Consider the following 27,614-nt stretch of genomic DNA (forward strand, 5'->3'; position numbering starts at 1 on the left):
TCCAAGGGAAGCAAGTTGGAAACTGAGTTATCAGGCATCTCCTTGGGAATTAGGAAGGAAGACAACTTCTGCATTTGGTCTGGTGGGACCAGAAGAGAGAAACTGACACATCTGGGGTCACTCAACCATGAAGAGGCAGAAGATCTCTCTCCCCTGGGACATGCTTCCTCACGGGAGACCCTGGAGTCGGTGTACCTAGGAAAGACAGGCTCTCCCTGTGACCCGGTGTTTCAGCAGGTGCAGCCAGTTATGCCACCTCTTCAGTGTCATTGCCACTTGGTGTCCAGATCCCCAGAAGATAATACCTTAGGGGCCAGATATCCCACCCTCAGTTCCCTTTACTGCCTGTAGTTGGGCCACTCCAGATCCAGCCATCTTCTTGTCTGGCTTGGGGCCTAGTTGAGAAATCTTTGACCATGACTTTGAGTCACCTTTCTTACCTACTTTTTTTTTTTTTTGAGATGGGGTCTCACTCTGTCACCCAGGTTGGGGGGCAGTGGTGTGATCTTAGCTCACTGCAGCCTTGAACTCCTATACTCAAGTGATCCTCCTGCCTCAGCCTCCTGAGTAATGGGACTACAGGCATGTGCCACCATGCCATGATCATTTGTTAATTTTTTTGTTTGTTTTGTAGAAACAGGGTCTCACTACGTGGTTTTGGCTGGTCTCAAACTCCTGGCCTCAAGTGATCCTCCTGCCTCAGCCTCCCAAAATGTTGGGATTGCAGGCATGAGCCACCATGCCTGGCCATCTTTCTTGCTTTCTGTGGGAAAAACCTCTCAACCAATGTCTCCTCCCAGCTTGGCCTCCACTTCCTGGACTGGATTGCTTTTCATCCCCAGTTAAGAGACTTTTGGGGAAGGTGGACAGAGCTGGGGTGGTCAGACGTACAGTCCTAGTACGAACAGCATGGTTTTCCTGAGCTTCCCAAATGAGGTGCATCTCCTTGAGTCAGCATCCTGCATTGCTTGGAGGCCACTGCAGGTTAAGGAGGACTGACCAACTTTGAGGCCCACCTTGCATATTTCTGTCTTGATCCGATCACAGCAAATTGGTGGTCAGAGGGGAACAGGCAGCTGGTGATGTTCACCCAAGCTCAGACCCAGACTGACGTAGAAGTGCTAGATTGAGTTTGGGAGTCTACTATTGCCAACCCCAGCCACTGGGTGGGAAAGGCATCCCCAGGGCCCTTTGCTGGTGATGTCTGGGATTCAGGCCAGGGAGCTTGGATTCCATTTCTTAGTGTTATATGGACACAGCTCTCTGAGCCTCGACTGCCTGTTCTGGACCTTCAGAGACCCTCAGCTCCCTATTTCCACAGGACTTTTCACTCATGGTGCCCTGCCGTCCTTAAGCAGGACCTGTAAGCACACTTACAGGAGACAGTGGGGAAACTGAGTCATAGAGGCACTGAGCAGTTTAATGGAGACCATACTGGGTCTATGAAAAAGGGAAGGGGGAGTGGAACCCAGCTCACTGTGTAAGCTCTGCCCTCCCCAGAGAGGGGCAGTAGGAGGAGGCCCCTACCTCATGCTCCCGCCTCTACTGTACAGGGCTCCCTCCTTCCAGCCATCCTAGCAACATTCAGTGGGCTCGTCGCCATGACGCCGGCCTGTGGAGGAAAGTGGGGAGAGGACGAACAGAGGGCCCCTGTGGCAGAAGCTGCTTTGGAACTGAGAAACATCACTAGAACTCATCAAGCCCTCCACCCACCTGGTGCAGATAAACTGAGGTCTGAAGAGGGGAGACAACCTGCCCAAAGTGAGAAAAGCAGTCAGTAGGATGGCCAGAATTAGATCTGGCTCTCAGTTCATAGTTCCTGTGAAGTAATGCAGGGAGAAGACAGCTGGCTGGCAGGATGCCAGCAGCATCCCTCCAGGGGGGCAAGGGGCTGCCTTTCTCTACAGGCTTTTAGGGACCAGACCTTCTCAATTTAGATAGACAGAATTCTCCCTCCCAGGACATCCCCAGAAGCCACAGAGTTCTGGGGGCTCTCAGAGATAGCAGGAGACCACCACCCCAGAATGAGGATAGCCATTCTTGGTGTGAGTGGGATTTCCCCTACCCAAGGACATGATGGCCCCTCCTTCCAGGCCCCAGGCCACCTTCAACTCCCCTCTCCTTGCTGACAATGCCTTAGCTGTCTACAGGGAGCCCCAAGCAGCATCATCTCCCCTATGTGCCATGGCTCCACGAGGTCAGCATGTTCTCTGTCCCCTTCACACAGATAAGAAACCTGGGACTTGGACAAGGAGGGCCTGCCAGTCCCTCGGTGAGTCATGGCAAACCCAGGACTTAGATCCAGCCCTGCTAAATCTGAGCCCAGGTTCCTCCCACTGTCCCTTGCCCTAGCTGCTCTCCTGGCAGGTGCTGTGTGTGAAAGGGACTGCCTGCCTGACTCTGAAGCACCTGGTGAGGGTGGGCAGTCAGAGGGGCCCAAATGCCTGTACCTGGGGCCCAGCCAAGAAGCCCTGTGGGGAGCTCCCTGAGGATCACTGAGATGGGGCTCCTCCTTCAGCCCGTCTTCAGGGCTCCAGGCTCTGCTGTGGCACTGGTGGTAAGGAGTGCACAGGGAAGGATGCTGGGACCTCTGACTTAAGGAGCAGGAGGGAGGAGAGGAAAGGGCCAAGGCCCAGGTCCCCAGCCAGCCCTTGATTGAGATTTAGATGGCATATTTTGAAAATCAAGCAGCATCCTTCCAGAGTATTCTGGTCCTGTACCATAGGGCTACGGATAAGCAGCCGCTGTCTCTAAAGCCAGCAGAATCGAGGCCCATGCCCTGGTCCAACATTTGAGGCCTCCATGATCTGGCTTCTTCTTCCCTCCCTCCTCTTCCACTTCTGCTCCCACCCTCCCTTCCATCTGACACATCATTAGCTCAATTTTTCAAGGCACTGTTCAACAACACTTCCTCCATGAAGTCTTCCAAATTTACTCTCCCTTCCTCTTGGAATAACTCCCTTCCATGTGCTCTGACTGTCTTCACTGTGCTATTTTACTTGGGAGCCTATATCAAAAAGTTCTCTTTGAGAGTCTGCCTGTCTGTCACTCTTTCTAGAACAGGAGCCCCTGGAAGGCAGGCTCAGGTCTTATGCATCTTTGAAAAGCTTGTCTCTAGGCTCCTCAATTCTTTCTGGGGGAAAGGGTAAAATACTCAGAACCCCAATAAGGGGTGAGCCTGAGCAAGACGATTAGGTGGCCGGAGGATTCCTGGGGAGAGCAGGAGACAGGAAAGATCAAGATGCATGCTGAGGTGGGTAGAAGCTAGAGCAGAAGCCAGGAGTTCCCAGAGCCAGCAGAGGCCTATCAGGGCCCAGACTTGCTGTAGAACTCTGAGCAGCTGTGTTTCCCTCTCCTGGCCAGTCATTTCCTACCCTTAAGTGGGGAGGGGAAGGCTGGACTCAGAACATAGAGCGCTCTGCAGCCGGGCAGCTCTGGGGTGTCTGGATGGCCACAAGGGCATCCACTTCTGCTCTATTTCTCTTCCTTCCTTCTTTTCTTAGCTAAACCTCTGTGATGGCCATGCCTGTCCCACCTTCCCTCTCTCCCAGCAGGGAAGTTGTTCTCACACATGGAGTAACTTGTGGCCCTTGGAGAATGGAATAGAGTCAGGGGGGGATCAGGTCTCGCTGGAGTCTGAGAATGCAGACCTGAGTTTCCGGATTTACAGCTTCTACTTCTTCAACCCAGAAGGCAGGGTCTATCTGGGGTCCTCCTGAGGCTTGCACCCCTGCACTGTGCCTGTCCTTAACAAATGTGGCATCCCAACTGCTCCAAGACCTTTAAAGTTTACCCCCACTCCCTCCAGAAAGCCTCCCAGGAATGTCCCAGTGTCCACCAAGCCCATCTTCCCGATCTCTGACTGTTGATTTGCACAAGCCTCGTTGATAAGCAGCCTGGGGCTTCCTGAGGGCAGGTCTCAGCCTTTCTTATCACCTCTGACTCTTAGGGCTGAAGAATGGATTCCTGCGTAAGCAGGCAGACCCAATGGGAGAGACCCTTCTGGCTGGAGACCACTCAGCTTATGTGTTTCCATTGTAACACAACCAGTGCTTCAGCATGTCTCTAGAATGGGGTTCTGGGAAGTGGGGACCCCTAACCTCCCCATGTGGCTAGGTTAGATGGGATGCCCCTTCTTCCCCTGTCCTGGCAGATGCCTCAGTACAGATGACCCCAGCCATTCCCAGTAGGACATTGCGGAGCTTGAGGTCAAGGAGGCTGAGGCTGAGGCTGAGCCAAGCTGCACTTAGTGGTTCCACAGAAGGAAAACAGACCATGGCCAGGAGGGAGGTGGCAAGACCCTCCTTTGCAGCCAAAAGGACCGTAGGGACAGGCAAAATGAGGTGCAGGAGGAGGGCAGATAGAAGGAGGGATGGGAGTGGGGAGACAGTGGGTTTGGAGATGGAGTCGGGGGATGAAGAAGGCAGTAGGGAGAGGTGGAGAAAGAGAGAGAGAGGTAGAAAATGAGAGAATCTGAGAAAGACAGAAACATACACCCAGAAACAGAACCACACATAGAGAAAAACAGAAACAGACAGGGAGACAATGAGAGAGACACAGAGACAGAGATGTACACACAGAGATGGGCTCAGAGGAGTCCGTGTGGAATGGGGAGAGGTGGGAGGAAAATGGAATATAAGTGCCCCACTTCTGGCCAAACCACTTCCATGCTAATCCACTTCCTTTCTGCCTACAGATAGGGAGACAGACCCACAAAAGGGATGAGACTTGCCCCAATTAAATTGTATATGGACATTTAGGATTGTTTCTAGCCACCCAGGATTTGAACCTGGGTTCGGGGAATCCTGGGGTAAGACCGAGGCTACCTCCCCGCCTAGAGCTAAAATGCCAGATCCTTACTTCCCAGGATCCCTTGTAGCCAGAGCTTTGGCATGGGATTTGGGGCTCCACATATTCCCCCACCCATCAGATGCACCTACCCGAGGGAATTAGTGAACTGGAGGCCCCCAGATGGAGACAGGGAGAAAGCCTCTCCAGAGATAACTGCAGGAAGCTTAAGACTCCAGGTTGGCCAGGTGCAGTGGCTCACGCCTATACTCCCAGCACTTTGGGAGCCAGAGACAGGAGGATCGCTTGAGTCTGGGAGTTCAAGACCAGCTCTGGCAAAATGGCAAGATCCCACCTCTACAAAAAATTTAAAAATTAGCCAGGTGTGGTGGCATGTGCCTGCAGTCTCAGCTACTCGGGAGGCTGAGGCAGGAGGATCGCTTGGGCACAGGAGTTTGAGATTGCAGTGATCTTTGATCACGCCACTAGTGGTGGCCAGGGCTGGTGGTGTTGGCAGGGCCTTTCAGGGAGAGGGAGGTCCCCTCACAGGGCCAGCTCTACGCTGTGTTCTTGGCTTGGGGCCCCAAATCTGGTTCTCTAGCCCACTCAGTGATTCCATAAGCTCCCCAATATCTTTTTTAAAAATTTCTTCTCTGCTTAACCTAGCAGAGTTGCTTTTTGAGAGGCAGCAGAACCTGGGTTTGAATCCTTGTTCTGTTACAAGTGACTTAATTGCTCCACACCTCAGTTTCCCCATGTGTAAAATGAGGATAATGCCATGTCTCTGTCACTCGATGGTGCAAGGATTAAATGAGTTAAACCACAGTACAAACACGTGGAAGCTCAGCCACTGAAGCGCCAGCACAGGTTGTGTAGAGGACACCCAAGGAGACTCGTGTGCTTAACTTGGCTCTGCCACTGACTAACATATGTGGCCATGCACTAGTCCCTTCCCTTCCCTTGGCCCTGCTGCACCTGGAAATAACTCTGGGTAAGATGGCTCAAGGCTCTGACCCAGCCTCCCAAACTCACACACTGTAGCTATTTGCTAACCCCACATCCTGAGGACTTCTAAATGCCTTATCTCCACTCTTGGTGCTCTCTTGAGCACCCAACCAGCTGCTTCATGAACATCTCCACTCAGCTGTCCCTCCAGCTCCTCAAAGTCAACACATCCCCACCTGTGCTCAGCTGTTTCCTGTGTGCCCAACCTTTACCTTGCCATCTCTCACCATATCTTGTCAATTTCAAATGCCCAAGGTTGCTGGCGTCTTCAACCTCATTTGCTCCTACAGCCTGCGGTCTACCTGGGTCTGTGCAGAAATCCCCTTACTTCTCCTTTCCCTCCAGAGGACAGTGTGCTCCCAAAATTGAGCTTCTCTGCTCACAAGCTCACCCAGGCTCCCTCTCCAGATGGTGAAGCCCTGTAGAATGCCCTGCATCACCTGACCTCCATGCCCCTCCCCAGCCTCATTGTTTCTTTCTCCTACTCCCTGTTCTCCATACAACACACTCCTCCCAAGGCACAAAGCCCAGCCTGTCTCCTTGCCTTTGCTCAGTCCCCTCAGCCTAGAGGGCCTCTCCTGTGCCTATTACACTCACCTGCTAAAATCCAACCTGTCCCCAGAAGTCCAGCTCAGAGGGCTAAGTCCTCCCTGATCCTCCAGGCCGGAGGTATGAGTCTTCTTTCCAAACCTCTAAGCTCTCCTCGCAAACCGAATGCCTCTTGTGGAGGCAGTACTGCCCCATGGTTAATAGTGAGGCCTGTGGATTCACCTGCCTGCATTGGTGCATAGGAGCTGATTAGGACTTTGAATAAGTTACTTCATGTGTCTGAGACTCAGTGTTCTTGCCTGCAATATGGGCATAAAAGCAGTACGTATCTCAGAGGGAGTGTGGGCGAGTGGGATTATGGATGCCTGAGATATGGATACAAAGCTCTCTCAGTGGTAGCTGGCACCTGGAAAATGATCAACACTTGATAGCTTTGTGGCAGATTCTCTGTGCTCAGCTGAGGTGAAAAATCGCAGAGACTAATATCTAAACTGCTATCCCCACCCGGGCGATTCCTGCTCTCTAAGGAATGAGGCTTCAATGCGGGTTTGGCTATAGCATAACAAAATTGGGGCAGGAAGTGGAGCCTGAATGCTCCTGTTCTTCCCCTAGGCTGCTCATGGAGGTTTCTCCCTCTGTCATTCTTTTTAAAGGAAGGATCCCATGGAAAAGGCAAACAGAGAAGAAGGAAGCAGCACTGATGTGAAGAAAGGGGAGGAGGGAAATCAATCATGCATTTCCACAGCCATTAGCAGCCTCTGCTCTTCCCACCTAGGCTGACCTCACACCCCAGGTGCTGGTTAGTGGGAAGTGCTCCCCACCCTCCTCAAGCTCCTCTCATTCTCCAGCAGTTGCAGTGCAGGCAGCACTTTGGTCTAAATGAAGAAAATTGTTCATTAGATATCAGGGGCTAACTGGCCCTACTTTTACCAGCCTGGGTGGTGCCCCAACCTTTTATCAGCTTCTCATTAGACTTAATTGATATGAATGGCCTGATATGTGCTGTCTGCAGCACCTTTGGGAAGTCTTCCTTGTCACCCCGCCCCCACACCCCAATCCCATAGACCTTGTGCTTCCCCCCTAATTAGGGCATTCATCATTCTGTTCTTTTTGTCTGTTGCAATTGTGAGTGAGAGCCTCAATACAGTGCCCGTGCAGTGGCTGGCACATAGTGGGTATTCCACAAATTGACTGAGTATTACTGTATTCAGCTTGGCTATGAAAAAGAGACCCAGGCCCTGCCCTGGGAAAGGGGGGCCTCCAGGCTGGTCGGGGAGAACAAGGCATAGCCCAGGCTGGGGTAAGAACGAAAGCAGAGCTCCCTGAGGTTCACAGGCTGTGGGCTGAGATGCTCCATCACCCCACTTTACCCTGGATGGCCCTTAATCTCTGGGCCCAGTCTGAATCAGGCATGCTGATCTCCATTGCCCCAACCCACACAGCTCACGGATTCCTAAAAATACAGTTTTATAAGGTCAGGACTAGGAAGGCACAGGGAAATCATTCCTTCTGCTTGCACACCTCCTAGCTTGGGGATCTTACTTCCTTCTAGGGAGATCTGTTTTAATCATGGATGGGAAGCATGTGCTCCCTGGGCCCACCAGAGCCCTCAGCTGGTGCAGCCAGGAGAGTGCGGCTTGGCATCAGGTGCGGGTACATCTCTCTTGCCTTCTAACCATCTCTCATGGCAAAGCCCTCAGCCTCAGCTTCTGAAAGCGTGTGTGTGTGTGTGTGTGTGTATGTGTGGTGGAGGTGGAGCTGAGCCACCACTCAGACACAGACACTCTGAGACGACTTCTGAGGATGTTTCCAGGATGAGAGGCTTCAGACAAACAATCCAGATAGGGTCTCAGCGTGCTTGACAACTGGGGTCCGGCTGGAGATGTCAGGGGGGTTCTAGGTGGGGCAGTGATTGCTGCCCCCACAGCCTCCCGCAGACCACACACCTGGCTCCCATCCCATGTTCCACAGGGCACAGACAGGCACCTACCCACACGCACACACCCAGAACCCACACTGAACGACCCCACCTGGAGGCTGTGTAACTCCAGCAACCTCTACTGCCCTTTTCCCCAGAGCCTCAAGCCAGTCCATGATTTGCCAGGAGACAGGCAGGCACAGGTTGTTCTCCTTGAGAGATGGTGTTGGGGTGCTGATTCAGACACCACTCATTATGGGGGCGCAGGAATAATGCTGCCCACAGCCCCTGACTCAGCCCAGCAGGTCAGTCCTGGGACCTCGGATTAGGGAAGATGCAACACCCCGCACCCTCCGGCTTAGCAGAACCTACGCCTGCATGTCCTCTCCACGAAACATGCGCTCGCCCCAGCCCTCCTGCCTCCTACCCTCCTCCTCCTCTCTGGTAGTAGGGTCTGGTCACTGCACTCACTCTGGGTGATTTGGGACTTAGCATATCCGCCCTCCTGGGATAGGTCCCCCTCCTGGGCAGGGGAAGCATTGTCTAAACAATGAAGCCCTAATGGGGAACTTCAGGCAACGGGAACCTACAATGAGGGAAGGAGGTTTACACTCCAAGAGGAGGAAGTATTTCCTTCTCCCCTTTTTGGGCTGTCACCGCATGGAGCACGGGAATTGTGGGCAAATCACTGGCTTACTGAGATTAGACGCTGTATTGGGGGTAGAAACAGAAGGCGCGCCCCCAACACTGTAAGGGGTCCTTAACGCCAGCGGTCTGCGGTACCGCGGCAGTCAGCAGCTTTGTGCCGCTGGGTCCGGAATCCTCTTTACTCCCTAAACCGCCTTCTCAGGAGGCCGGTGTAGAGCAGGCAGCGAGGGCCGGGGGCACTCACGGGTCGTGTTGTACTTGACGCCGTTGAAGTACTCGGGGCACGGCCTCTCCACGAGGGCTCCGGCAGCGCTGCGGGGCCAGCACGTTCCGATCTGGTCCAAGGTCGTGTTGCAGTAGGAGTAGGGACCTGGCGGCGGGAGAGAGCGCAGTAGGGCTCAGAGGGGCCCGCAGGGACGCGGGGCTTTCGGAGCGCGCGGTCAGGGGCGCACCCAGCGCGCGAGAGAAGGAGCCAGCGCAGCCTCCGACCGCTCGCCTCCCGCCTACCCTCGGGGTCCAGGGGTGGCCCCCAGACGTCCAAGAGCAGCTCTTCAGCCAGCGCCAGGCTGCAGTTGGCCTCCAGCAGGCTGTGGAGCAGTGCCGCGTCCATCGCGCCCGGCAGCCGCGTGCGGAGAGGGAGTGGGAGTGCGCGCCCGGCGTGGCTGCGAGGGAGTGGACGCGAGTGAGCGGCCGAGAGGGCGCGGGGTCCTGGCCCCCGCCAGCCCAGCCCCGATCTCCCGGGCAGCCTCTGGGCGCCACCTCCGGTCGCCCAGAGCTGTCAAGTGGGGACCTTCCCGGAGAGGAGCCGCCGAGTGCACGGAGCTGCGGGTACAGCCGCTCCGCCGCGGCCAATGGCTGCGCCGGGGGGCGGGGCCGGGCGGCTCCTCTCGGAGGGGCTCAGTCTCCAGCCCCCGGGCCCTCCACCCTGCCCAAAGTACGGCTTCTCAGTTCGCAGCTCTCTTCCACTCGCGGCGTCCAGAGGAGGGCGGTGGGCTGGAGAGCGTGGGCCTGGGGTGACGGAATGCCCTGTGCGGGGATCGCAGGCCCCCGAGCTGCAGGGGGCAGCAAAGCGCGCCCACCTGCCCGCCTGCCCGAGGAGAACACCGCAGCTCTGCTAACCGAGGGACAGCCGCGACCCAAAGTTCGGCAGCTCTCCGCCTGAGCTTCCCCTCCCTGAGCGAGGACACTGGAGGGAGGGAGGGACGGAGAGCCCATGGGCAGATCTGCATCCTCCAAAAGCCTCCATAGCCTCTGGGAAGGAAATGTATCGAGGAGGCCTGGAGGGAAGCAGGGAGACACCCAGGAGTCTAATGAGATCAAGTGGCCCGAGTGGGTTGAAGTCCTTGGATCAGACCGTGGAAGCTGGAATGGAGAGAGATTTCGGAGGGGCAGCCAGACCTGGTGAGGAGGAACTGGAGTGGTTGGCTGGTTTTAAGTAGGAGCCCAGAGGCAGGGATAACATCAGGTCTCCTGCTTGAGTGACTGGGTGGCCATTTAATCAGATGGAGTAAGTCTAGGGGAGAAATTGGCTGAAATTATCTGGAAGGCTTTATACACCCAGTTGTTAGTGCCTTGGGCACCAGAAAGAATAAAGGAAGAAGTGAGAATGTGTCTCTCTTCCTCGAGGCTTGGGCAGGGCTTCACCTGACCCTGGTTTCCACACCAGTAGCGGGGCAGGGGCGGGGAGAATCAGGCCCTACAGCAGGTGTGGAGGAGCTGGAAACCTTCCCAGAGAACTTGCCCAGGCCCCCCACCCCACCCTGGCCCAGAATGCCTCCTTGGTGATCTGCTGTGGCTGCATCCTCAGAGTGCCCAGGGCGGGCCTGCTGTGTCTGCCACCTGAGTGGGGCATTGGGCTCGGGAAGCAGGGCCTGGGGTAAGGCATGCTTCCACTCAGGCTTCATTTTGGTCCAGCCTCTGACTCTGCTCTCCCTGCTACGGTACCCCAGGCAGGATGCTTGCCCTCTCTTCTGGGGCTTTCTCCATCAGTGAAATCTTCCCTGAGGCCCCTCTCAGCTCTGAGACTCTCTGGTTCTGAGTTATGAGACGGAGAGTCTGGGGAAGACATACATGTGTTGTGTGTTGTTTGTTTCTATCTTTAGAGGGCAAGGAGAGCTGGAACCTAGTCTCAGAAACCAGTCCTGTTCCCCTGCCATCCTCCACATAAACCTAAGCTGCTAGGAAAGGCTGAAACCACCATGAACTAGCACCATGCCCTGGGCAGAGAGAGGCGAAGCAGCAGGCAGGCTGCTTTTGTGTGCTCTGCTCTCACCAGCCTCCATATTAATGGTGCTGACACTGCCCAGGCAGAGCGAGTGAGACCACACTAAGACCAGGGCTGAGCCCTGGAATCTCTCCAGGGCCTGCTGACTGGCAGGTACAAGATGCTGAGCAGCCAGCCAGGTCTATCTCTGCCTCCTGAATGGACAGTGAGAGCCCAGGCTCAGCTCTGGGCAGCTGCAGAGGTAGAGGTTCCTTGGTCTTCATGTTATCCAGTGCCAGGAGCAGGGGAGGACCTAGGCAGAGTCCTACCCTCCGCTCCTAGACTGAGCCCTGTTACCCAGGGTCCCACACAGGCCAGAGTGTGGCTGGCCAGGTCAGCCCATGTATTCACAGGGCAATAGTGTCCCTCATATACAAGGGATAGCCCTTCACACAGCACAGTGCAGCATGGAGGAAGGGAGAAATCCTAAGCCAAGCTTAAGTTATTATCCTTGTTCGTTACTGAAGCCACCACCTAGGTGGTGCCTAAAGCACCTATAGATGCAGCTATGTCAAGAGGTGGTGTGCTCCCAATGACCAGAGGCCAGGGACTTCTCATCTCATGCAGATTTCGGCAGAACGGAGGGTTGGCCTGGGTGAACTGGATCGCTCTTAACTGGGAGAGCTCATAACAGATGGTTGGCCTGGGTGAACTGGATTGCTCTTAACTGGGAGAGCTCACATACCAAAGATTCTTCTGGGAAGTGACCATTTCAGTGGCAGAGTCAAAGGCTGTTCTGCATCCTGAATGAGCAGTTGGGGTCTGAGCACATACCCACAGACCCACAGACCCAAGGTCCCCTGGATGTGGGGCCATTTCTTCATGGATCTTATTATTATAGGCACAGTTGTCATTCTAGATGTGACAGAGGGAAAACTAGAAAAGGTAGCAGTTTGGGAACAAATTGATTTTACAGCTCACTTTAGTGTCTGCAAATAGGCAAATGAGGAAGAAATTGGGAAGAGCCCCAAAATTCCCTCAATTTTACTAAATCCAAGTACAAACAAAGACAGGGGCATTTTTGCTAACTAAAGAAGCAGAGGTAGATTAGAGGCTTTGGGATAGTGATGGGTTCCCAGCACTGCAGGCCAGCCCCATCCCAGCTGGAGGCCAGGAATTAGGGGATAAGTATTTGGAACAGTTTGTGTGTCCCCAAGCTGTTGGGGACAGGTTGGCAAATAGGTTCAGGGAAGTGTGACAGGTACTTTGGAAGACCCCTGTGTACCATGAGCAGTAGAGTAAGGCGGGTGCCTCTGGTGCCCTGCATCCCATCCCATGGCCCACCTCTGATGTCAGCTGCAGCAGCAGTGGACAGTTCAAGGCCAGCTCCGACACACTTGCAAAGCCTAATACATGGCATCAAACAGGCATGTAGGCACAACAGAATCACACACAGAGCCACAGTTATGCATCTTCACCATGCACACACATTCTCTCTCTCATTCATCCCCTACCACTCAAATGTCAGCTGGAAAACAGGATTTAAAGGGACAGGATGCATCTTTGCTTCTCTAAGGGACTGTCCTTGGTTAGACTACATAGAGAGGGAGTCTATTCAGGCACAGCTGGAATAGTCGTGGTGCTTCCTGGGAATTACGACGGGGTTGCTGAGGGCACAGAGGTTCCAGAGGGGCCTGAAGGTGCTGCACTTTTGCCCTGTAGCACTGGAGACAGGGGTCCCAGGCCAGGCACCCCCTCGTCACCCTATCCTACTCCACTGCAGGACAGAGGAATTGGCCTGGTGTCTTCATGTCAAACCATGGGACTAAGCTGTGGGGACAGAAAGGACTCTCAGTGACATCCAATCCCACATTCTTGTTTTACAGATGGACAATAGGATTCCTAGACAAGGAAAAGAGGTTTCCCTCCCTTACTTCTCCCAGGCCATCCTCATCTCTGCAGCAGCCCAAATGGGCTCCCTGTCTCCTCATGGCAGATAAAACGATGTTTTATAATTACGATCCTGTCACTCTTCCTCATAGGAGTGCCGCCAACCCGTTGCCCTTGAGATGGAGACCACCTCTTTGGTATTGCAAAGAAGGTCCTTCGTAATCATCTATCCATCATCCTCACCCTTCTGCTCCATTTGAAAGGCCCTCCAGAACATGTCATTCCTGGGAACCATCTTTGGTATTGCAAAGAAGGTTCTTCATGATCATTGTCCCCCATCCTCACCCTCCTGCTTCATTTGAAAGGCCCTCCAGAACAATGTGTCACTACCATAAACCATTCGCTATCTCTGTTCCTTCTTTGTATTTCTGCACTGGAAATGGCCTTACAGCTCCACACTCATCCTTCAGATATGCAGGTCCTTGGTGACCCCATCTGCTGGGTGCTGGCCTATGTCACATCCAGGTTGCTTTTTATTCATTGTCTCATCTACCAGCCCATGCCTCCCCAAGGGCAGGGCTGGTCCTGTTCACTAACCCATCCCCAGCACCCATTGGAATGCTCTAGACTTCAGCCCAGTGAGTCACTAAGAAAGAACAGATACCTTGGCAGAAGAGCTGAGGAAAGCCCAGGTCCCTGTCTTCAGGCCAAGGCTCTCTTCCCATTTGACCAACCCTGGCATATGTGTGTGTGTTGCATTGAGGAATTATTTCAAGGTATCTTTGAATCCATTCGGATTCTTGGCCAGGTGCAGTGGCTCACACCCATAATCTCAGCACTTGGGGAAGCCAAGGTAGGCAGATTGCTTGAGCACAGGAATTCAAGACCAGCCTACAAAAAATAATAAAAAATAAATAAATAGTCCATTTGGATTTTTATATCATCTGTGGATAGGATAAATAATATGCCTCATAATATATGCCCTAATATTTTTCAAATATATGTAGCTGCCTCTGTGATGAATAAAATAGAAATAATCTATTTAAAGCCTGCCTGAAATCATAATTGCTCTGTGATTTTGCATGCGTTTCCTTTTTCAGGGGCATACAATTGAATTGATCATAGATTCATAACCCTTTGTCATTATTAGTCTGTGCATTAGCCCATGCATGGCTTAACTTTATTTTTTAATCTTTATTTTATTTAGCCTTTTTATTGTATGTAGTAGACAATATAATAAGCCTACCACCCAACTGGAAACTACATCATTACCAGTCACTTATCTATTTATTTCTATTCTCCTTCCCCAGAGGGAACATTCCCTTGACTATTGCATTTGTCATCCTCTGGCTCATATTTTTTTTCAGTTTTCTCACAGGTATGTACATCTAAAAGATATAGTGTTTGGTTTTACTTGGTTTTGAACTCTGCATTAGTCATGATGCATTTCCCCAAGCAGTGGACACTGAAAAGAAGGTCATTATCAATTTGGGGACTTGAGAAATGATTCCCGAAGCTCGAGGGGCTCCCTAGCAGCCTCTACATCCACCATCCGGTCATGGTTCATGTGGGGTGATGCATCCCCAGAGTGGCTGCTAGGCAGCGTCACAAGCGATGCGGTGGTTGAATATTTAATGACATGGGGAAATGTTCACTCTGAGTTATAAGAGGAAAAAGCAGGCGATGAAACTATGGACACACTATTATCCCATTAAAAAAAAAGAAAAGAAAAAGAAAATAAAAAAACAATTGAACATGAGGCTCTATGAATGCATAAATTCTTGAGGGATATGAGGCATTATAAAAATTCCTGGGTTGTGGGCGAATGAGTACTTATTGTCTTCTCCTTTGAGTTAAATTTTTTTGTGCCCAATTTTATAGAAATCATGTGGATCCCTTTTGCAAATGGATGAATGCTGTTAGAAGCTGAACAGGCAAGGCTGTATGTTTGGAGAAGCTGGGACCCTATCCGCTGCACTCAGAGGGGGGACCATCCACCAAGGGAGACAGGAAAGGGTCTGTGCCACCTGCTGGAGGGAGGGCAGAGGAAGGCAGGGAGAAGGCTATGGGTCTGCTGACAAACCCACGCTGCCTCTGAGGGTGAGGGAAGGTTGGGCTTTCCTGAAGGGAGGGGCCTCCATTTCCTGTCTGATGCTGGCATGGCCTGTGCTGGGTGTCCCTGTGGGCTCTCATTCAGCCTTCACTGTGAGCCTCCGAGGTGGACTTAGATCCATTGCTAAACAGATGAGGAAACTAGCTTCAGATGGTGTCACAGGCTGAACTGTGTTGCTCCAAAATTCGTATGTTGAAGTCCTAACTCCCAGTACCTCAGAATGTGGCCTTGTTTGGATTTAGGGTCTTCGATGAGGTGATTAAAGTAAAGTAAGGTAAGTGGGCTTTAATCCGATAGGACTGGTGTTCTTAGAAGAAGAAGAGATTGGGACACAGACATGCAGAGGAGAGACCATATGAAGACATAGGGAGAAGATGGCCATCTGCAAGCCAAGTAGGGAGGCCTCAGGAGGAACCAACCCTGCCCACAGCTTGATCTTGGCCTACCAGCCTCCAGAATGGTGACGAAATCAGCTTCTGCTCAAGTCCCCAGTCTGTGGTGCTTTGTTCCAGTGGCCCCAGGACACTAACACAGATGGGTTAGGTGAGTTTCCAGGGGCTGGGCGAGGCCGCTGGGTGGAAGAGCTAGGATCCAGACTTGGATCTACCTGATCCCAACACCGGAGCTATTGACTGCCCCAGTGGAAGGAGAATAGGCAGCAAGACTTTCTCTTTGACACCTGGCTTGGGCAGTGCCTGTAGGCTGGGTCTGGGTGCTGGCCAGCACCCTTGTCTCCTTGTGCCCTGGCAGTGGCCCCAGGCCCGAGCAAGGGTCACCCCCACTCCCATCCTGTGGATGCAGACCTGGGAAGGCCAGGATACAGGGTGGGACACTGGAGACATCTCTCTGGAACCCAGCAGAATCCAGGGCTCTGTGCAGCTCTGCAGTGGCTGGCCCTGACCCCGTGAATCAGCCACTGGAAACCTCTGAGGGGCCAGAACTCAGGGCCGGGCTGCTGCTTTGCAAGTCCTTACCAGGAAGTCACACCTGTAGCCACGGCAACCAGAGAACGTTTAGCACCTTCTGCCAGTTTCCCTGGAGTTGGAAAGCTGAGGGGTCATCCCCTTCTTGGACTCCTGAATGCCAGCCCAGCTGACTTCCATCGTGGGAGCTGGGAATGGGGAGTGGCCTCCCAGCCAAGCCCTTCATTATCAGTGGCAAGCCTGAGCCTAGAATGGGGAAGGGGCCTGCCTGAGGGCCCTCAGCAAGGCAGAAATCAAACCAGGACTGGAAACCAGCACCCCACCTACCACCCTGCTGAACCTGGGCTGGCCCCAGGAAAGCCTCTTCCTCCCCCAGGGCCCACCCACATCTCCAGGGGCTGCTGCAGGGTGGTGGCAGAGGGTACCTACCTGAGAGGTTGGTGAGGGTCATGATGGTGTGGCAGTACTGCTCCAGAAGTGCCCACAGGGGCTGGTCTTTGGGCACCTGGCTCTGCCCGGCTGCCTAGGGGACAGCAATGATGAGGGTCAAAGATCAGGCCCAGGCTAGCCATTGACAGTGCCTGTCTGCCCCCATCCTATCCTATCACTCATCCCTTACTCCTCTTAGTACAGAGAGGGAGAACAAGGAGGGAGATGCCCATGGCCACATGGAGCAGCAGCAGTCTGGCCTGGGCTGGACCGAAGAAAGGCCTCAGAAGTGGCCCAGTGCAGTGTTGCCTCCTAGGCAGGGGTCTGCTCTGTCCATCCCTCAGCTCCCAAGGCTGTCTCCTCCTCAGGCTGGGATGTGTCACTGTCATGGGGCTTGTGTCCTTCTGTCAGCAAAGCCGGGTGGGAGGTGGGTTCCATTAGTTGTTCATTCAACCAACAAATATTTGCAGAACACCTACTGTGTGTCAGGCCCTGGCTGGGGGACCTGATGGGCGTCCTTCAGGTAGTCCCAGGACAGGTAGGGATCCTCTAGACTTAGAAAGTGCGGAAGGAAGAGGAGGCAAATGCATGATTTAACTTTGTTTCCCTGTCACACAGGTAAGCAGGCACTTGCAACGAAGAGCATTAGGTTAATACATGAGAGAGGTGCCTAACCTGGATTCAGGAAGACAGGGAAGGCTTATTGGGAGAGGTAGCATTTTGGGGCAACCAGAAAGATGAGTAGGGACAAAAGAAGGGACCATAGGGCCAGCTTAGGCACTCACTAGGGAAGAGATGTGATTGTTGCAATAATGGCAATTCCATCCAAAAGATAGAAAAGCACCCAGGATCCCATCTCCTAAAAAATCATCAGAGTGGGTGCTGGATGTGCACGGATAAAGTAGATGTGGGCATGTGCACCCGTGAAGGGACCATCTTCTGGTGGGAAAGATGGATAGGATGTACAGTTTTACAGCATGTACGATTTACTGAGGAGGGCAGGGGTAGCATCACAGAAGAGGTCATGCTAATGTGGGTTTCGAAGGGTGAGTAGGAGCTTGCCAAGCTGATCAGGCCAGGAAGGGCATTCTAGGTAGAGAGCACAGCATGTGCAAAGGTAGAGAGGCTGGAAAATGCATGGTGTATGACTGAACGAGACCAATTCACTCTAAATTCTAACCCTTGGCCCCATTCCTCCCAAGACCACTCCTTTTCTTGCTCTATGGTCAGCGTGTGTGTGTGAGTACATGCACACACGTGTGTGACTTTTGTGCCCCCCCCAACCCTGATATTCCTGATTCTGGGATTCCAGAAGACACTGCTCCATCAGTGTGCAGCCCCTTCTCTTCCTGCTGCCTGTCAGATGTACTCTTCCTGGCAGCTGGGTCAATGTTTGCCCCAGGATGTCCCCAGGGGCCAGAGCCCAAAAGCCCTCAAACATCACGTTCTCCACATTGGGCTCAGTCCATTTCCTGTGCTGGGACTGGAAGCTGCATGCTCAGCCTCACCACGTCAGCCTGGAGCTTCTAATGAATGATCCCACCTGCTCAGACAGGAGAATGCTGCCCCCTGCACCCCTCCCGGAAGCCTAGGGTGAGGCAGACACCACTTGGAGGCACTCACTGCACCTGTGTTCTGCCAAACTCCCACCCCACGATGTGAGGTAGAGAGGGAAATGCAGGGGAGCAGGTGTGTGTGTTGTGTGTGTGTCTCGGCACTGTGGGGGCCTCCTGAGCTGTCAGCCAGGAGTTCTGGCCTCTTGGCCTGCAGGACAAACACTGGGGGCCATGGTCTTGCTGTCCACATATCAAGGGAGCTGCTGAGAGTTCCTCAGCTCCAGCTTCTCGGGCATCAGGAAGACCTTGCTGACCCAGTGAGCCACTGCCAGGGGTTGGGGGGCTGGGAAGGGGAGGGAACACTCCAGACACTGAGACCTTCCAGGAAGAATTCTCAGGCCATACTTTTGGCTGGGTCTGGGGACAGTGAGGGCTCTAGGTCTGACCCATCACCCTCTTTATGGCGCCCATCGCCCTTGTTTGAGAAGCAGCTAGTAATGCCCTCTGTGGGAGGGTTCCCAGTGAATCCCAGCCTCTGGATGTCAGGGTACGGGCAACCCAGACGCATGCAGTGTCCACGGTGCGCCCTTAGGCAGACGCAGCCATTCCATCTCAGATGTTAGTGCCTTCTCTCAAAGCCCCTGAGCTGTGACATTTGTAGCCCCATCACTGAGGTGATCTCCTGTTTGACTTTACCGGGGTTTCTGACACGTGCTTTGAACCCATGGTGGGGTCAGGGCAGCCTCCCCCAGGACTCAGGCAATGTGGGATGGTCCTTGCCTTGGATTCTGTGGTCTCAGGCTGTGGTCATCTTCTGGCTGAGCAAGCACTTTGTGGGGAGTGGGCACAGGGTTACCATACTCTGCAACTGATGCTTGCTCTTTGGGTCTGGGCAAAATTTGGTACAGGCATATCAGAAGTAATTTTTGGAGTAATCCCGGATCCTGGCTTCATCTCCTATAACTTCTCTGCTGGCCCCAAAAGCTGACACAGCCAAAGATACTCATTCTCTTCAAGGGGCTTGTTTGGGTGGATTTGACTCAGTCCGAAGTCGTAATCTACCATGCAGGTGTCAATTTTGGGCAGAGCCCCTGGTGGTGGTGGTGATGGGTGGGCAGGGAGGAGGAGGAGAGAGAGGCTGCTGTCCTCAGAAAACACATGGTCCAGGAAAGTCAGGGACAGACACATCTTGGATAATCCCATTCCAAGGACTTGAGAAGAGCTGTCAGAGTGGGTAGAGTGCACACATCCCTGCGTGCAGAGTTCTGGGGATGCTGGGCTTAGCTGTGTGGCCTTGGCAAGCCACTTAAGTTCTCTGAGCCTTGATCTCCTCATCTTTAAAATGGGGATAATACAAATCCCACAGGATTTTGTGTGCATTCAACAAATTACTGTAGGTCAAGAGCCTGGCACGTACAATGCGCATGCTGAATGGTGACTCTTGGCAAGGACTTTAGGAGGGGGCTAGTTAGAGAGCTCAGTGATGGGAGGACGAGTCCCCTCATCGGGACTCCCAAGGCCCAGCTCAAGCTCTTCCTGCCCAGAAAAGCTTCCTGGAAACCCTGTGCCCCCCTTCCCCAGCTCTCCAGTCAGTGTGGGACTCCGTTTGCCCTCAGCAGCTTTCCCTTGGACAATGGGCCCCTGAAGGTGCAGCCTCCACCTCCCCCACTGAGCTCGCCCCTCAGCGGTGCTCAGTGAATGCTCATTGAGGAAACCGAAGGCCGTTCGGCGAACTGGACATTGGAGCAGAATCTAAAAGGATGGAAGGACTTGGGCCGTAGGAACAGCAGTAAGAAGAGGAGAAAGTGACCCAGGTAGAAGCTGAGAAAGCAAAGCCTCAGAGGCAGGTGAGCCCAGGGCCCACACAGGAAACTGCACCATCTGGTATGGAGGTGCCAAGAGAAGAAGAGGGGAGACAGGCAGGAAGGGGAGGCTTCTTTCACGTGAAGTCAGCACTTACTCTAGTGCTAGACCTACCTCTAAATGCCCTATAGAAGACAGCGGATTTAATCCTCACAGCAATCTCTGAGGTAGCTGCAAATAACCCCATTTCACAGATGAGGCTGCTGAGGCCCAGGGCAGCGAAGTCACCCACCAAAGGTCCCGCTTCAGGTAAGGGGCAGAGGCAAGATTCAAGCCCAGTCAGTTGGTAGGTTATGGCTTGGTCAGGTACCCATGGGAAGAGCTGATCCTGGGTGAGGAAGTGAAGACCTGTGGGTCACGGATGCTGAGAGGACCCCAGCCCCAGAATGGGTGGCTGTGGGGCTCAGGAGGCCGCTCAAGTGAGAAGCCCCTCTCTTGCCACAGAGGAACAGGGGCCTTGGAGGCAGAGACCTGGGTCACAGGAGGCAGACCCAGCCAGTGGGCAGGACCTTGCCCAAGAGAGATGAGGAATTATAAATATTAGGTCTTAGCCCCCAGTTCCTGACACAGAATCCCTAAAACCTTTGGAATTTCCTGGGTGACAGGAGTGTCGTTAGTTCTAATGAGGTGACTCTGGTGGGCTGCCAAATGCAGCTGGTTACCAGAGAGACCAAGCCATGGTTAGAAGGTTGGAGCTTTCAGCACCTTCCTACACCTTGGGGAAGAGAGAGGGGCTGGAGATTGGGTTAATATGCCTCTGTAATGGAGCCTCCGTGAAACCCCTCAAAGGTGGGATTGGGGGCTTCTGGTTGGTGACCACCTGGTGGTGCTGGGAGGGTGGCATCCAGTGAGGGCACGGTGCTCTGCGCCCTCCCCACAGCTTGGCCTGCATGCCTCTCCATCTGGCTGTTCAGCTATATCCTTTGTGATAGACTTTAAAATAAACCTGTAAATAGAAATGTTTCCTTGAGTTTTGCAAAATGTTATAGCACATTATTGAACCCAAAGAGAGGGTCATGGGAACTCTTGATTTATATAGCCTGTCGGTTGGGAGAATGAGAAGCCCTGTCTTGCGACTGGCATCTGAATTGGGGGCAGTATTGTGGGACTGAGGCTTTACCTGTGGGGGCTGATGCCAACTCCAGGAAGATAGCATCAGAATTGAATTGAATTGGAGGACACCCAGTTGGGGTCCCCAGAGAAGTGGAGAATTGCTTGGGGCAGAAAATCCACACTTTTGGTGTCAGAGGTGTGTAAGAGTGTAGAGAAGAAATGGAATGTTTTCCTGTTTCCATTTTTCTTTCTTCTGAGGGGAACATCTTGGACACCTGTGCTGATTAGCTCTTGGCTGTTCTAGGGCAGAGAGCTCTCCACCATGCACACCCCAGCCCATGAGACTGACTGTAGGCTGTGGGAGCACAGGGTCCACATCTGTGTCCCCAGTCCCTAGTTCAGAGCCTGGCACACAGCAGGTGCTCAATAAATGTTTGTTGACTGACTGACTGCTTGGATGGATTAATGAAACCATGGCCCCCTCAGCTAGGTAGAGCTACATCCCCACCCCTAATCCCGGGAGACCAGGTTCTGGGCTTTTCCTGCTTGTTATATTTCCTTCTCTCTGAACTTTGCTCTGAGCCTAGCCTGTGTGAGGGCCCAGGTCCTGGTTCCCGCCTCTCAGTGCCTGGCATGGGAGGCCCTCACCTTAGAAGAGGCAAAGGAGAGGCCCTGGCTGGGGAAGGATGCAGGAGTGAGAGCCAAGACTCCAGCTGCTCTTCTTCCACCTTGGGTCCTATCCAAACAGAACCTGTGCCCGGGGCCCCAACAGGCCTCAAAGGTATCACCTCCCTGGAGCCTGGGGGTCTGGCCCAGTCTAGTGTTCCCTCCAGGGCCTGGCGACAAAGCTTCTGTCTAAATTTAGCCCATGGTATAAGCTGGGGAGATTTACAGGACCACGTGTCCTGGGCCCAGGCTGCCAGGGACCGGAGGGGAATGGGGTGAGCTCCCTCCCTGCTTTCTCCCTCTGCTCCCCAAGGTCAGAGAAGGACTCAGCTGGGAGGGGCAGGATTCCACCCCATGTTTGCTTTCATTCAGTGGATTTCATTGAGCCTGAGCTCAGGCCCTGCCCCTTAGGGAGCACAGAGTTAGAGGAAGGAGCAAGAGGAGAGGGAAGAGAAGGAGAAGGCTTGGAGGAGAAGACTGGAAAAGAGGGCAGGAGGAGTGCAGAGGAGTAGGAAGAGGGAAGGGAAGAAAGGGGGAAGGAGGAGCGGGGAGGAGAGGGGATGATAAGGAGGAGAGAAGAAGGGGTCAGAAAAGGGAGAGGGGGAGAATGGGGAGGAGAGAAGGAAGGAAGGGGAGGAAGAGGAGTATGGGGGAAGGAGGTGGAGGAGACTGGGAAGAGAAAGGGGAGGAGGTGGGGGAGGAAGGAAGGATGCAGAAACGGGGAGGAGGGGGAAGAGGGGAGGAAGGTGGACATGAGGAAGGAGGGGGAGGAGGAGGCAGTCAGGCCCTGCACAGACATAGGGGGCAGTAATGGGAGCTGAGACTGGCCGAGGGGAGGGTGAGGGGTGGGGTGTCAGATGAGGGAAGTGGGTCATTGTTTTCTGGCGTGTCCAGGCAGGCTCCTTGGAAGAGGAGACTTTAGATACTCAGTTCTAACTTGTAGGGTGTTGGATGTTGAGTGAGGATCCCCTTGGCCTCCTGGGCAGCTCCCAGCGGCTTTCTTGTTCCTGAGTCTGTGCTCGGCCAAGTTCGTCTTCCTAGGATGCCCCACTCTTCCTTCCCAGTTCCCCTCCAGCTCCCCTGGGAGGCTTTAGGCCTCTCATTCTGCTGTTCTCTCTTCTCTCTGAACGCCCATGAATCCCTCTCCCCTCAGTCCTGCTTGTCTCACCTGTGCCGAGCCCTGGGCCCTGAACACTGACTGGAGTAGGAGGGGAAAGGGGAGGGGAGGGAGAGGTGACTTGGCCCAACATAGGGGCAGGAACTGGCCAGCAGGAGGTCCCGTAACAGACCACTTGGCCTAAAGCTATCTCCTTAATTATCAACACATCTAATGTCCAGTTTGCATAAAAGTCACATCTCTTCTGATTTGTTTTGGAGTCTGTCTGAATGTCCTAAAAATAACTTGACATTAAAATTAAATAAGATTAAAATTAAAATTTTGTTAAAGGAAAGGAATCTGGAGTCAGGCTGTGGGCCGGAATCCTGGTCCTGCCACATACCAGCTGAGCGGCCCTGGGCACATGAGCTCACCTCACTTCCTCATCTGCAAAATGGGGATAGGATGGTTTTAACTCAGGGTGTTGGTGTGAAGCTAAAAATAGGTGAGGTGCATCAGTGCCCATGATAGGCCCTGTAGGGCTGCTAAGTAAAATAAAATAAGCTTATTGAATAATCTGTCCTCCATGGGTTTGCAATGACTAAAAATTAGAATGTTGAGAAAGACAAACATCGCATGTTATCACTTATTTGTGGGATTTAAAATTCAAAACAATCGCATAGAGATAGAGAGTAGAAGAATGGTTAGCGGAGGCTGGGAAGGGTAGTAGGGGATGGGCTAACAGGTACCAAAAAAAAATTGAATGAATACGACGTAGTATTTCATAGTACAACAGGGTGACTGTAGTCAATAATTTAATTGTACATTTAAAAATAACTAAAAGTATAATTGGATTGTCTGTAACACAAAGGATAAATTCTTGAGGGGATGGATACCCCATTTTACATGATGTGATTTTTACACATTGCATGCCTGTATCAAAATATCTCATGTATCCCATAAATATATATACCTACTATGTACCCACAAAAATTAAAAATAAAAATTAAGGCCAGGCGCGGTGGTTCACACCTGTAATCCCAGCACTTTGGGAGGCCGAGGTGGGTGGATCACGAGGTCAGGAGATCGAGAGCATCCTGGCCAACATGGTGAAACCCAATCTCTACTAAAAGTACAAAAAAAATTAGCTGGGTATGGTGGCAGGCGCCTATAGTCCTAGCTACTCAGGAGGCTGAGGCAGAAGAATCGCTTGAACCCAGGAGGCAGAGGTTGCAGTGAGCCGAGATTGTGCCACTGCACTCCAGCCTGGGCAACAGAGCGAGACTCCATCTCAAAAAAATAAAAGAAAATAATTAAAATTAAAATTTAAAAAGTTAGAATTTTGGGAAAAGTGACTGTAGATAAACTAGCTGTAGATAAAATGGTTTAAATTAATGGTAGAATTAATGGTAGAATATGACAGCTAAGACGATAAAGAGTAGTCCCATAATTCTTAAAGTGCTGCAAATTTGAGACTTAGGAGGAATACAAAATTAAGTAGGCATTGCCCTCAGACAGATTTAAAAAAAAATACTGAAACACCAACAAAATGGCAAAACTAGAGACTAAATTAGCTAGTGAGGCTAGAAAACGCTCAGAAAGGAGTTGAATTTTTGGGAAAAGTCATTCAATGCATTAGCTGCTGGCAAATGGCCCTGGAGCCCCGGCTCTGCAGACCCTCAGTGTGTGTGTGTTAGGGGACACTGTGGACTCGGTCTTTGGTGTGAGCCGGACAGGTCAGGGAGGGTCCAGGGACTGCCAGGGACTTCTCTGTGTTCTGTTCTCTTTGTTGAGCCTTCTTGGGGCAGATGGGCCCACCAGAAGCCAGGACCCGGGGCAAGAGGTCACAGAGGCACCATCCTGAGACCCTGGGGGGTGTCTCGCTGTCCAAAGCTCCAAGGAGCTGGACTTAGTCAGCAGGGGCTGAGAGGCTCCTGCGATCTTCACAGAGTGGGAGGCAAGTGGCATTGCTGAGCCTCTTTAAACTTGTTTCCTGTCTGTAAATAAGTGGTCCCACCTTCCCGGTGTTTGAGTAAGGCGCCTAACACCACTTAACAGCTGCTAGATTACCACCTGCCTCCGGACCAGCTTCCCGAAGGCCTCCACGGGGAATAGGGAGCACCAGGGTCAAGGCTGGGTGGATTCCTCCAGGCCCTCAGTGTGCCCTGGGCCAGGGCATCCTCTTCACTCAAAAGCACCAGCTGGAACCCTTACAATTGCAGATCAGACCAGGCCCCTCCCCTGCTCAGAGAGCCCCCCATGTCCTCAGATCCCACCAGGACCCATACAGCTCTGCAGTCTCCCACATAATGTCTTTTCAGGGTTGGGGCCCTGGGGCCTTACCCCCAACCTGATCCCCTATCCCTTCCCTTGGACTACCCATCTCCAACCCTGCTATGCTGCCCACCTCCCACCAGGCTCCCCCATCCTGTCAAGGGCCCTCACACCTACACATGCTTCTTCTGAGCCCATTTACTGGAACTTGTAAACACAGACTCCTTTCTTTCCTGCCACACCCACTTCTGGGCTATAAACACCACAAGAATAGGAACCAGATTAGCGTTCAGACCCTGGATCCTCCCCATGGGCAGTCCTCCTTAAACACTGGATGAATAACTGAGAAGCCTCCAAGGCTGGACTCTCCTGGGCTGCCTTCCCTCCCCACTGCCTGCTCCAGGTCTCATCGTCTCAGGACCCGGGAAAAAGTCCCATTGCCATGAAGGCCCCGTGAGGGGAAGGCTGGGCTTTGGCGTCAGAAAGGCCGAGGTTTAAGTGCTCTCCAGCTGCTTACATGCTGAGTGGCTGTGGGTAAGTAACTGGTCTCTGTCCCACTCCGGGATCCGCAGGAGAGCTAGGCGCAGGGCCTGGGATGACCTCAAGGGAAGCTGAGACCACAGTGTTGCCCTGAGAATTCTAGGGCACCTCTGGAGCAGCCAGCAGAAGCTTCCTCCGTCTAACCAGCTTGGGTGGCTGGCAGCATGGACCCCAGAGGGACGGGCTGAGGGGCAACCCTTGCCCCAACACTTGGATCTCCTGGAAGGCACCTATCTGGAAAACAAGTGGGAGAGGGCAAGAGAGCTCAAAGCCCAAGATGTCTCGGGGGCAGAGGGATGGATGGTGAGCCCCCTGTACAACCGTCACCCATCCCAATTGCAGTCTGCAATGTCACTCAAAGGACTCAGCAGGTCTGGGGGCCATCTGCCTATGGGACACTGACCACAGCTCAGCATACTACCTGCCTCCCACCTCTCTCCTCCACCTGGCCAGGCCCCCAGGAAGGCAGAGACCCTCATGTCCTCATGCTGTATCTGTGGCGCCTGGCACAAAAGCATAGCTGGCATTCACTGCATGCTCACACCACACCAAGCATGATGCTGCTTGCTTTACTTGTATTACCTCAATGTTCCTCACAGCAAGCTTGTTCAGTAAGCACCGTTGTGATCCTCATTTTACTAATGAGGAAACTGAGGATTTGAGTAACCTGTCCAAGGTCACACATTAAGCAGCAAAGCAGGGATTTGGATTGGTTTTGTAGGCAATTATCTGTTGAATTACTGTTGAATGTATTATCCTCCTTATACATATAGGGACACTAAGCCCCAGAGAATGGTCCCCAAAGCTGGTCTGTGGCAGAGTCAGGACAGCGACAGGCCTCTTAGCTTCCACTCTGGCACCACTTCCCAGATTGTGAGGCCTAGGACAGGTCACCCTACCACTGGGAGCCTCAGTTTCCCCATCTGTAAAATGGGGAGAAGGCTGGAGGTGGACCACTCCCACCAGCCTCTCCCCCACTTCTTCAGCTCTCTTTTGATGGTCGCTCTGTGTCCCTTCTCTCCACCTTCCATCGGTGGCCCCTGACTCTGGACAAAGCCACGGGGTGTGGCTGGATGAAGCTCTGAGTCTTGAGAAACCCATGGAGAGGCTGGTTCTCCCAGAGCCCACTCTGTCCCCATCGCTCATCTGGTACTGGGGGCTGCCTGATGCCAGGCACTGAGAGGAAGGATGGAGACAAGGCAGCAGGGGCAGGAGGCGGCTCTCTGCGGGTCCCTGGGGGTAAGGGTCAGAACTAGGGGTGGGCTGGGGAAAGAAGTCAAGGATCTTGCAGGAGAGATGGAGGGGGGTCATGGGGGTGGGGAGAGAATGGATAGGAGACAGGGAATCTTGGACCCTGAGGTAGTCAAGTTCTGGATGCTAGGATGTCACCCCAGAACCCTCTGCTTATCCACAGGGGTCTCCCAGTCTCATCCTGGCCAGCCTCACAGTTTCATCTTCCCTTCCCCTGCCCCCTCACCCAGGCACGGGATCTCCAGTTCATCATCAGACACAAGGATCCCCGATCCAGCCCAGCCACCAGGCCCTGAGGCCCCCGCCCCAGTCATGAAAGCTGGGAGCTCCGTGCTCCTGGCGCCCCACCTCGTGGACTCCCACTCCCTGCACTTACGTATTGGAGCAGCGGTGGGAGGAGGCAGAGCAGGCAGAGGAGGAGGTGTGGGACGTAGAGGAGGCCTGGGGGCCCTGAGGGACCCCTCATGCCAGTAGTGGCTGGGGGTTAGGGACTGGAGCCTGCTGCCCGGCACGGTGGTCACACCCTGGCCAGCCCCACCCCACCCGGCCCTGGAGGGGAGGCCAAGGTAAGGCCTTGGGCACGAGGAGGTATTCTCCACCCACTTCTTCCACAGGGCAGTGGTGACCCCGCCCCACAGCCCACAGCCTCCAGGTTATTTATAGCTGGTCCCAGACAGCTGCTGCTACCCAGCCAGCCAAGGGGCTATGCTCTCCATCCAGCCTGCAGAGAAGGGGTTAATGCCTTCTATCGGCTGCCAGCATTGCCCGGGGCTGTAGCTCCCCAGGTGGGAGAGAGGAATTGAGACAGGCAGGAAGGGCCTAGGCTGTGGTCCCTGCTTGAGCGCAGGG

The 27,614-nt window shown here is 53.4% G+C and overlaps 1 protein-coding gene across 5 annotated transcripts in view; it reads right to left on the minus strand.

The window, feature by feature from the left end:
- The window catches only part of CRHR2 (corticotropin releasing hormone receptor 2), a 48,183-nt gene extending 20,952 nt beyond the window's left edge, over positions 1-27,231 (minus strand). For 2 of the 5 annotated variants that reach the window (XM_055347289.2, XM_055347288.2), the window contains exons 1-2: positions 9,416-10,178; positions 9,153-9,278 (exon numbers count right to left, since the gene is read on the minus strand). In XM_055347289.2, coding sequence (XP_055203264.1) covers positions 9,153-9,278; positions 9,416-9,518 — 229 coding nt within the window. In that variant the 5' untranslated portion in view covers positions 9,519-10,178. Of the gene's footprint in view, positions 1-9,152; positions 9,279-9,415; positions 10,179-13,665; positions 13,727-16,466; positions 16,561-27,141 lie in introns of those variants that run through there. The other 3 variants (XM_055347290.2, XM_063708442.1, XM_055347291.2) reach the window with 3 other exon arrangements.
- Positions 27,232-27,614: the final 383 nt, after the last annotated feature.

The sequence above is a fragment of the Gorilla gorilla genome, chromosome 6 (genome assembly GCF_029281585.2).
Source record: "Gorilla gorilla gorilla isolate KB3781 chromosome 6, NHGRI_mGorGor1-v2.1_pri, whole genome shotgun sequence".
Taxonomy (NCBI): Eukaryota; Metazoa; Chordata; class Mammalia; order Primates; family Hominidae; genus Gorilla; species Gorilla gorilla.